General features: G+C 44.8%; 1 protein-coding gene across 1 annotated transcript in view; it reads right to left on the bottom strand.

Moving 5' to 3' along the window:
* The window catches only part of Lrrc58 (leucine rich repeat containing 58), a 20,778-nt gene extending 9,399 nt beyond the window's left edge, over nucleotides 1–11,379 (bottom strand). The window contains exons 1-2 of the mRNA XM_005344970.2: nucleotides 10,855–11,379; nucleotides 463–591 (exon numbers count right to left, since the gene is read on the bottom strand). Coding sequence (XP_005345027.1) covers nucleotides 463–591; nucleotides 10,855–11,339 — 614 coding nt within the window. The 5' untranslated portion in view covers nucleotides 11,340–11,379. The remainder of the gene's footprint in view (nucleotides 1–462; nucleotides 592–10,854) is intronic.
* Between the last annotated feature and the right edge of the window lie 6 nt (nucleotides 11,380–11,385).

Raw genomic sequence — 11,385 nt, 5'->3', positions numbered from 1 at the left:
ACATGAGCATGCATGCCTGCACCTACCTGCACACATACATGAAAGACCCCATCCACATGAGCATGCATGCCTGCACCTACCTGCACACATACATGTACACACACACACACACACACACACACAGCAATGAAGACCCCATCCACATGAGCATGCATGCCTGCACCTACCTGCACACATACATGTACACACACACACACACACACACAGCAAGCTGAGCAAATAACTTGGGTAATAAACCAGAACACTTATTAAAAATTACTCAGCTCAAAACAAACTTTTCTTGACTACCTATTTCTTTTCCTTTTCTTTATGAATCAAGCTGGTCTTAAGACACTCCTGTCTCGGCCTCCCTAGTTCTGATTACTGGCACACTCTTCATTCTTTCCCATACATAAGGCACGAGAGCGTTCTGACAGTGGTCCCAACCACAGCTGTCTGTGTCTAGAAGCTGAGACTACTCACTGTGAGAGCTGAGGAGGCACACTCTGGATTTTGTTGTCACATAACACCAAGTAATTCAGAGAAGGAAGATTTGCTAATTCTGGTGGGATTTCTTTAATGAAGTTTCCTCCAAGGTATAAGCATTCTAAACTGCAAAAGCAAATTGTAAAAAAGTAAATAAACACAAGATATTTCATAGCCTCCACTGTAACAGACACATTCACCATAGTCTTACTCAGGATTTGCTATAAACTAGCCAGTGGTTCTCAATGCTGCAGCCCCTTAATACAGTTCCTCGTGTTCTGGTGACCCCAACCATAAATCAGTTTCACTGATAACTCATAACTGTATTTTGCTACTGTTAAGAATCATAATGTAAGTATCTGATATAATGAAACTGGTCTTATGTTAGTTATCCCTGTGATAGGGTCATTTGACCACAAAAGGGTCACCACCCATAGACTGAGAAACACTGTACAAGGCAGTCTCCAGAGAGAATGAAATCCCCAGGGAGTTGATACCTTATCTTGTTAGACAAGACACATATGATTAAACCACCAAAACAAGAGGAACAGTTCAGGGCACTAAAAGAGAACAGGAAGGGTCACTGCAGCTCTCATTGGAAAAGCTTCCCAGAGTACTGTGAACCCAGCTGGACTCTGAACTTAGCCCACAGACAGAGAAAAAGAGATTTCCAGGTAGAGGAGGGGGCTTTAAAGACTCAACAGGCACATTTGTTAACTAAAGAGAATTTTTACTAAACCCAAACAAGGCTGGAGATGCCAGATTACAGCACCACGAGATTCCATGCTGGCATGCTTGTGTTGGATGCATTTTCTAATAGACAACAGGGAAACCAATAGCCCTGCCCACTCCTGGAAAAGGGCAGAAAACCATAAACAAAGTTTCTACATAAAAGTTTTTCCTTTGCTCTTAATAAAGCAAGTACATTCTTCAGAGGCAACCTGAATAAATTATGTAAAACCAATCATTACTATGAAGTTCAAGTTTTAGGTAAGGCTGTTTACTTAACAAAATAACATCTTAGAGGTAGGGTGCATTTATTGTAACAAAATATGACTCCATTTTTTTTTTTTTTTTTTTTGGTTTTTCGAGACAGGGTTTCTCTGTGGCTTTGGAGCCTGTCCTGGAACTAGCTCTGTAGACCAGGCTGGTCTCGAACTCACAGAGATCCGCCTGCCTCTGCCTCCCGAGTGCTGGGATTAAAGGCGTGCGCCACCACCGCCTGGCTTCCATTTTCTTATGACTATTGAAAGGCTCCAAAGGGATTTTTTTCTTTTGCAGGGAGGTGGTAGTCAGCTCTTACAATATTCAAAAATAGACAGAACATACACTTATAATGCATTTGAAACTTGCCCACTATTACTTTTGGTTTTGTTTTTCTGCTCAGAACTATCATTCTTTCAAACACTTTCAAGTAAAACATCAAAACAACAGCTTTATGGTGGGAAAAATCAGCCTACCACACTGTTATCCAAAACAGGAATTATCTGGTGGGCATTTCACATTTTGTACATGTGTGTGCAAATGTGCATGTGAGTGGAAGCTAGAGTGAATGTGAGTGTCCTCCTCAATTGCTCTACCCAGAGCTCCCAGAGCCACCTGCTCATCAGCCTTCTCTGGTGATCCCAGCTCCACCTCCAACCATACTGCTGATACTCTAGTTTTCTTAAGATAATTTGATGGTGTAAAAAAGGTACCATTCTGAACTTTCCACCTATAGAGCTGCAGTTTACTAATTTGTGAAATTTAGTATCGTCTTTCTGTGTTCTGGCCATTTGCATTCAGAGCATTTCCTGTTCATACCATTTTCCCATGGGTTAGACATTTCCATTAGTTTGCCGAGAGCATTGCTGTTAAATGTGTTCTGCATAGTCTTGTTCCTTTGTGACCTCCTTTTGTCTGTTTTATACGTATTACAACAATTTTTAGTGACTTTTTAAAAGGAGCAATTCAGAAGCTCTAGTTTGTCATCTGCCTTCTCACTGGATGTTAGTCTCCTACATAACCACAGCATTCCTTTGAGAGGTCTGCCATTTTTTTGCTTCCAATATACAAAAAGCTACACTGCAGGCATATCAAGTTTCTGACTCCTAAAACTTCCTGTTGGAGTATTACTTAATTTATATCAAGTATTTCTGTTTCTTTAAATCCATTTTGCTTTGAAATCTACTTCCCTTGACTATGAATAATGCGTCCAGCTTTTGTTGTTGCTGTCAGTATTTATTTCATTCAATTCTACTCCTTCCTGGCCTAAGAATTAGGGCCAGTTATTTGCTGCTTATTAAATGGCATAGAATTATAAAGCACACAAAATATCCAGTCAACAAATAATGAACACCTACCACGTGCTAGGCATCATTTCAGTGTCAGTCACTTGAGCTGTTGAAGAAGCACGTCTCTTGGGCACACCGCACTTACAGGAGAAAGGGGGTCAACCAGAAAGTAATGGGAGATGACTCTGCATGGGTGGCGAGGAGAGCTTTCTCTTGGAAGATTTTGCGATGTGAGCAGAGCTGAGTGAGCTGACTATGAGCTCCAGAGGGAAGTGACCGCTGCAATGCAAAGCTGTATAGCACAGCTGGTGTGGGGAGAGCAGACTGTGGTGGAAATGAGGTAGTGTCAACAGGCAGCCTGGGAAGGTCGATCACAAAGCCTCACAAGAGTTTTGAATATTATCCTAGGTATGATGAGTGGGTCTTAATACTTAATTTTCTGTGATTATTTACATACATGCATATGTGTGTGGTGCTCAGAGAAGTCAGAAGTCATTGGATCCCCTAGAGCTGGAGTCACAGGCAGTTCTGAGGCACCAATCTTAGTGGTGGGAACCTAACTCCAACCCCTTTCCAAGACAGCTCTTAACAGAGTCATCTCTCAACCCTTTGGTGCATGGGGTTTAAATGAAAGCTAGCTGCGTCATTTCACTCACAGTTTAGAAGAATCACAATTAGTTGGGTGAGTGTGTGTGGCTGGAACACAGTGCAATTCCGATGAGAAGTAATATCTTTTCACTTCTAACTTACTAAGTGTTTTTAAGGACCTTTCACGCACAAACAGGGAACAACCTGATTGCTGGTGCTAGGGTGCAGGTTCTACAACAACCTACCTCAGTAGATTGTCTCCCTACAGTTCTGCCTTCTTACTGGCACAGTTCCTTTCTTTCATTCATTTCCCCCACTGTTCTGGGTCATAAATGCTACTTCTATTTTGCTGGTAGATGTCCTTCAATTTCCTTCCACAACTGGCCTCATTATCTCACCAGTCACTGTTACTAACTTGTTCCTTTTCTCTTTAGCAGCTCTACGGTCATCCACAGTGGCTCCTATGTGTTCCTATTGTGAATGCCTGGTTCCCAGCTGGAGGTGCTAGTCAAGGTGGGACCTCACTGGCACAAGTGGGTCACTAGTGGCAGACCTCTCCTTCCCCGGTTCTTGCCATCTACCATGTAAGAGCCAACCTCTGCCACACATTCCATCATGAACTGAGCTGCTTCCCACGCTTTCCAACCATAGGCTGACACTGTCTGAAACTGTGAGCCAGTTCTGTCCTCAAGTTACTCTGTTAGGAATTCTGTTCCAGTTAAGCAAAAACAATCACCAAGGTAGCTACTAAGTGATTAACAGGCAGGCAGGCAGGCAGGCAGGCAGGCCTATAGAGTACTAAGGTAGATGAGGGGGACCAAGGAGCAGAGAGCAAGGTGGGAAACAGGGACTGGGTAGCACCTTCAAAGGCCCATTCAGGTTTTGGATGGAGCAACTCAAGATTTCATCATGATTCTCAGAATGGACTGCAACTTAAAAGTGATGAAATGCTTATTTCTAGAATTCTGCATGTAATGTTTCTGGGTCACAGTTGACTGTGAGTACCTGAAAGCCAGTAAATAAAATCATGAACAGATGTGGGAGGCAGCTGCACGTTTTTCTAAGTATTCTAATTGTGGCCGGGCGGTGGTGGCACACACCTTTAATCCCAGCACTCGGGAGGCAGAGGCAGGCGGATCTCTGGGAGTCGAGGCCAGCCTGGTCTACAAGAGCTAGTTCCAGGACGGGCACCAAAGCTACAGAGAAACCCTGTCTCGAAAAACCAAAAATCAACAACAAAAAAAGAATTCTAATTGTGTTTCCATAAATGTTCATTTCAAAACTTCCCTTACTATTTCACTGAGAAATTTCCCCATTTATAGCCACCCACCAGATACATTCTCAGGCAAAATCAATCGCCCCCATCTATTAAATTCCAACTGCCTTTTATAAGCTTGCCTTCCCTTGCTCTGGGGTGATTCTAACAGTCAGCCTGAATCTGAAGCTGTCTTTTGTTTTAACTCTATCAATGGTATACTCTTTTCTAGTTCCCATTAATGTAAAGCTTTTCAAACTTGTGATTCTCTCGAGACAAATGTTAACACTTAGAAAGGTAAAGCAGACAGGCACTCTGTGGTGTTTATAGTTTTCCTTTCTAAGATTACTCTGTAGCAAAAACAATACAAACCACCTGACCACCTAGAAAAAGACACTCTCTGGTTCTAAAGCTCATCTTTTCTACCAGTAAATATCTAAATACTAATGAAAAACAAAACCCTAGGCAGGCTGTTTTGATCCTACCCAGTCTGGGTTAATAAGTTTATGCTTAGACTCTTCAGAGCACAACATGGAGGATTTCCAGGCCGGCCAGGGCTACACAATGAGATGTCTCGAAGTAAGACAGAGCAACACAACACCAACAAAACAACAGTTTTTGGAATTCATATAACAAAACTATCCTGCAAGAGGAATTATTTTAATAAGAACACTAGTAGGGAGAAAAGTTTACCAAACCTGGAAGTTTTTAATAAAGAATTCAACAGTGAAATGGCAGCATGCTCCAGAGCGAGGATAGACACGTACTCTTTACTTAGGTCAGCGCTATGAACTGAATGCTCTTTCCAGGTGGAAACTAGTCCTTAAGGGGTGTCATTAGGAGGTAGCGGGCTCTGGTGACTGTTATCACACATGCTCTGCATGGAGGCTAGAGAATGATCACACGGACTAGATGCCATTCGCCAGTGGCTGTTCTGACTTTGCCAGAGAAAGATCTGAAATTCTGAAATACAGCCTATGATTTTGAAATGATGCACTCATAAATCCTCTTGTGCAACTCATAGATATCACTAATCATGTCATGATCAGAATATTAAACTTACACTGTCAGAATTACTTCTCACTTTCAAACTCAAATAATTCCCAAAACTCTAGGGACTTGAAATCTTTCAAGGATTTATGAGAATTAAACTTCTAAGCAAACATCTGTTCTAAACATCCTTTTCTGTAGTCAGAAAGACAACTGCTGAATTTAAAGCAAATCATAGTGTTTAAAACACACTGGGGCTGAAGAGATAGCTCAGCAGTTAAGTGAACTGGCTGCTCTTCCAGAAGACCTGAGTTTAATTCCCAGCACCCACATGACAGCTCACAACCATCTGTAACTCTAGTTCCAGGGGACCTGACATCCTCAAAGTCATACATGCAGAGAAAATACTAATGCACATAAAATAAAGGCATATATATATATATATAAACACATCTGTCAGCCTTGACCTATTTCATCAGAACTGGGGTAACCCATTCTTTCAGTGTTGACATATGCAGAAAACAGGAAAATAATTCATCACCAAACTAATGGAATGAATTTTTCTCTTCTTTTTAATATTAATATACCAATCCTGAATTTGTTCCTGATGGCTGGCTCTGCCTGCTTTCTTTCTTTCTTTTTCTTTTCTTTGGGTTTTTCAAGACAGGGTTTCTCTGTGTAGTGCTGGCTGTCTTGGAACTAGCTCTGTAGACCAGGCTGGCCTTGAACTCAAGAGATCTGCCTGCCTCTGCCTCCTGAGTGCTGGGGATTAAAGGTGTGTGCCATACAACCTGGCTTCTTTCTTTCTGTTTAGTAGGCAGCTATTATAACATTTATTAAAACAATGCTACAATTTTCTAGACACAAGGACTGTTGCACACACTAACTCACAGCAATTGTGACAGCATGCAAAAGACCCGCACAAGCTCAACCCACCAACCACAACAGGCCCTGCGCTCAAGAGTAGCAGGGTAATAGGAACCATGACCTTGATGGGTTTAAAAGAAAAACAAAAAGAGAATTTGAAGTTGAGTGGGGAGGGAGGTAGAGTAGGAGGGAGGGAGGGAGAGATGGCGGAAGCACGCGCGCGTGCCAGTTGGAGGTGGCATGGGGGGTGACTACCCTCAAAATAGTATGAAATTAAAGGAAATCAACACAAATTCAATGCAAGGTTTTAAACAGGCACACTGTTTTATTTAAATTTTAGCACATTCTTCTACTTATCATCTTGTTGGGGCTAGTCATTCCTAGGATAGCTCCAATAGCTTTAACACTCCAGGGATTGCCATCTCTTGTCTTGTCACAATCCTCCTAGACCACACTAAACAGACACCAATAGACGGTCACTAAAAAAAGACACTGCTTTTTTTAAAAAGATGAGAAAAGGACCCATGAAACTCGCTTGGCTCAGATTCAGTCTCCAAATAGCATCCAGAGTCACACAACCCATTTACTCAGTTTGCTGCTCAGTGAGAAATAAATTTAAGCCCTTTCTTCAATTAGTTTCTGAACTGAGGAATAAAACCTAAGTTCATTAGAAGAAACTGTGAACCACTCCTACCTTTCAGCACTGTAAACAAAAACAAGCCTGCCTACACAAAGCTGAAAACTTACACTTATTTGCTGAAGAACCTGTATTTTAATGAACAGAATGTATATTTATACAATGGCCTGATTTACTGGGGGGAATAAAGCCACTCATAAAAATAAACAAAACTTCCAGTACCCATTTGTTTGTTATTTATCTTTTAGATTTTTTTTTTTTCTTTTTTGAGGCAAGGTTTCTCTGTAGCTTTGAGGCCTGTCCTTGAACTTGCTCTTGCAGACCAGGCTGGCCTCAAACTCACAGAGATCCGCCAGCCTCTGCCTCTGAAGTGCTGGGATTAAAGGCGTGCGCTGCCACCACCACCCAGCCCTAGAATTTTTTTTTTTAATTCAGATTTTTGCCACTAAGGGAAAAATCAACAAGCAGAATGAAGCTGCATCTAACACACACAGGAAAACCTGGACAGGCCAATGCACATGAAACTAAGATTTGTTACCCTTCCTGGAACAGTAACAGGTAGAGAAGGGGAAAATTCTGTTGGTCATATGCTCTTTTAAAAATTGCTCTTGGGGGCTGGAGAGATGGCTCAGAGGTTAAGAGCACTGGCTGCTCTTCCAGAGGTCCTGAGTTCAATTCCCAGCAACCACATGGTGGCTCACAACCATCTGTACTGAGATCTGGCGCCCTCCTCTGGCGTGTGGGCATACATCAAGGCAGAATGTTGTATACATAATAAATAAATCTTTAAAAAAAGCCTGGTCTACAAGATCTAGTTCCAGGACAGGCTCCAAAACCACAGAGAAACCCTGTCTCGGAAAAAAAAAAAATTGCTCTTAACTGTTCTGTAAAAGGACAGAACCTTCTTCATATGCCAAAATATTAGACTGGCTCAAGAAGTGGCTCTTGCAGAAGTGGAAGGTCACGTGGTCCACCCTCAGCACCAGAAGGGTGGAGAGGTGGAGAGGTGCAAAGCGGTGCAGCGCAGGCCAGGTTCACAACAAAGAGCGGTTACACAGACTCTGGAAGGACACGGTATTTAAGAGCTACATAGGCTCCAAGCGACTGTGACACCACTAACTTCCCCATTTTCCAGTTTCAAAATAGTTAACAGTCTGAGAACTGAACCACCAAGCTCTCATTGTGGTCATGATTTGGCTCCAAGCAACTCATTCACATGAAATCTCAGCTTCCTCATCCATGAAAAGTAGGAAATGAACTAGGTCATGGCCAAAGCTGCTTCTTTTTCTAGGAATACAATTCTGTATGACCCTTCTGGCCTACATCCAACTAGAATTCATTATCTAACCTTTGCTGATTCCTATCAGTAGAGAAATAAAGCACAGGACTCACAACAAAAATCATGATGCAAAAAGTCCCACAATTTATCAAGTCAAGCGATTAAAGACTAACAACCTTGAGTAGCAGGTATCAGGCCGGAAAATCAGGTCAACCAGGTGTAAATGACCTGAAGCGGTTCTCTGGATCACTCAAGCCAGAACAACAGAAGCCTAGGGACTCAGGTCCAAGCCCTATCCACCCACTGTGGAAAACTCATGGGTTTGGTCCACCCTCAGCACAAGCCCTCAGAAGTCAAACCCAGTTCTACTGCTTAATGGGTTTGTGATCTTGAGATTTCTCTTCTCTGAGCCTTTGTTCCTCACCTCATCTTAGAGAATGTTAGAGCCCTAAGATGGGGCACAAGGCACTGCATAGTTTTATGTTTTCCATACATGTATTCTGCCTACTTCCTTTTCAATGTGGAGATAATACTCTCCCTGGGTTCCTCTTAATATGCTGGAATTGAAAAGGTTGAATTACATATCAGAATTAAAGGGAACCAAAGCCTGTCAAACTAACAAAATCTCTCCTTAACTGTCCCACATCCTCTCTTTCCCAAGCACGTAGCCTATTGTAGACTACCATCATTTCTATTCTACTGCAGCAGCCTTCTAAGCAGCCTCAAAGTTCCCTGTCTTCCCACGTCACAGGAACAAGACATGTGTGCACTCGGAATGGAACCCACGCTCTACAGCAGTCTTCAAGCTGTGGTCCAGCCTGAGTGGCCCCAGTTTCTGTCCTCCACTTTCTAGTACAATGCCCATCTTTCAGCAGTTTGGCCATTATTCTCCTCCTTGCGTCGGGGCTTTCACAGCCACTTGTCTCTACTTGGAGTGATCCCAATGGCTCACACTCGGGTTAACCTTCATGGTTCCTTCCTTCAAAAGCCTGACTCAAAAATGGCACTTGCTCCCGGACCAAAATAGGTCACATCCTCGTTCTTCTGGTTCTCCTGTCTCGAGGGGCTCTCACAGCCCAGGACTGACTTCTAAGCTCTGTAATTTAATAAGGAAGTCCATGACGCATTAGTGTCTCTACCCTTTGCTAATATATCTGTTAGATCCATGAGGGCAGGGCATGCTCATGTTTCCCCAAAACCTAAGAAAACGTTGGACACACTAAGTACTCTGTAAACATCTATCAAGGAGCAAATTAAGGGACACGGTGTCCAGATGCCTCATTTTGCAAATAGGACACGTTGAGTGGCCCGCCTAAGGCTGAGATGTTGATTTTTATTCCCAGGTCAATGTGTTCCCTGTTAATTCAAAGGTTCTTTCCTGCTCCACATTCTTTTACCTTGGCTCATCCAGTGAAGGAGCTGAAAATATTTAACAAATGGAAGATAGTTCATTGCTGCTGTTTTACTTCCAACTTCCCTGCAGGGCACCCTAGGGAAATTTCAGCCCCCTTTTCCTGTACCTCCTCGTCCCATTAAATTCTACATTACTGAATAACCTACTTAGGTGAGGTAGACAACTCCGGTAAGGAAGAAATTATAGTCAATAAGATAAACGCAATGGTTTAACGAGTGAGACAGAGACAAAGTAGTTTGGCTGTAATTGTCCGGGGAACTGTAAAGAAGGGAGTCACAAGATGGGCGGTGGTGGAGCATGCCTTTAATTTCAGGCAGGGGCCTGAACTCTCCGAGTTCGAGGCCAGCCTGGTCTATAGAATGAGTTCCAGGACAGGGAGGGCTACACAGTGAAACTGTCTCAAAAACCTGAAAGAAAAGGAAAAGGAAGAAAGGAATAACGGAAGCAACTCCTAAAATACGATTTTGAAGCCGAATGAGACTTTGCATTCACCTAATCCAATCCACATTTAGCGAGTGTCAAGCTCCCTTTTCAAGACGATGGGAAATGCAGATGCTCACTAACTCCACAAACAGTATTTCCGGTTACGATAAAGAGAAGAGGGATCTGGAAACAGAATAAAAAACAAGGGAGTAGACCAGAGCACCTCCTACGCCACGTTAAAGGGCACGCACTTTGATGCAAGGGCATGGCAAGTCATGGAAGGCTTGCCCTCCGTTAATGGGTGCCCATTTGGCTGCTTCTCTAGACTCAAGAAATAAGGCAAAGCCGGATTTCGGGGCGCACGTCTTTAATCCCAGAACTTGGGAGGCGGAGACAAGCGCATCTCTGTGAGTTCGCGGCTAGCCTGGTCTACAGAGCGAGTTCTAGAGTCCATCGTTGGGGGGAGTGGGGGAAGCCTGCGGCTAAACTGCCTCGAAGATCTGTGCAGGCCAAACCCGATCCAAACGCCATGACCCACTCAACCTCATCTGTATGCTCCCACTGGCGATGGCCCGGCAGTCCTCGCCTCCAACTCAGTGCCACGGAGCTCGGGCCACCGCCCTGCTCTCCACCCCATCCCCACCCCGTCCCGCCGCCTCTCACCTCTGCAAGTTTTCGATCTCGGCGGGGATGCTCTGCAGCTGGTTGCCGCCCAGGCTGAGGGTCTGCAGCGCCCGCAGCTCCAGCAGCGAGGGGGGAACCTCCTGGAAGCAGTTGCCGCTGAGGTTGAGCACCTGGAGGCTGCGGCAGAGCGGCGAGCGGGCCAGGCCCTTGGGCAGCGAGCCCGGGCCGCCGAGCCGGTTGTTCCTGGCCAGCAGCGTGCGCAGGCCGCTCAGCGTCAGCAACTCGGGCCCCAGCGCCGTGAGCGCGTTGCCGCTCACGTCCAGGAGCTGGAGATGCGGGAAGCCGCCGCTCAGCGCCCGCGGCAGCGACGTCAGCCGGGTGTAAGGCAGCAGCAGCCGCAGCAGCGCCTCCCGCGAGCCCCGCCGCTCCTCGGCGCGCGCCTCCAGCTCCGACTCCAGGGCCTCGGCCGACACGTTAAGGCGGGACCAGTTGAGTTCGGCATCCCCGATCGCGGCCTCCTCCATCCCGCCCGAAGCCCAGGCCGCCGCCGCCGCCGCGGCCCAGCGGCGC

Source organism: Microtus ochrogaster, chromosome 2, assembly GCF_000317375.1.
Source record: "Microtus ochrogaster isolate Prairie Vole_2 chromosome 2, MicOch1.0, whole genome shotgun sequence".
Classification (NCBI taxonomy): domain Eukaryota; kingdom Metazoa; phylum Chordata; class Mammalia; order Rodentia; family Cricetidae; genus Microtus; species Microtus ochrogaster.
This window is presented reverse-complemented; position numbering and strand designations above follow the sequence as displayed.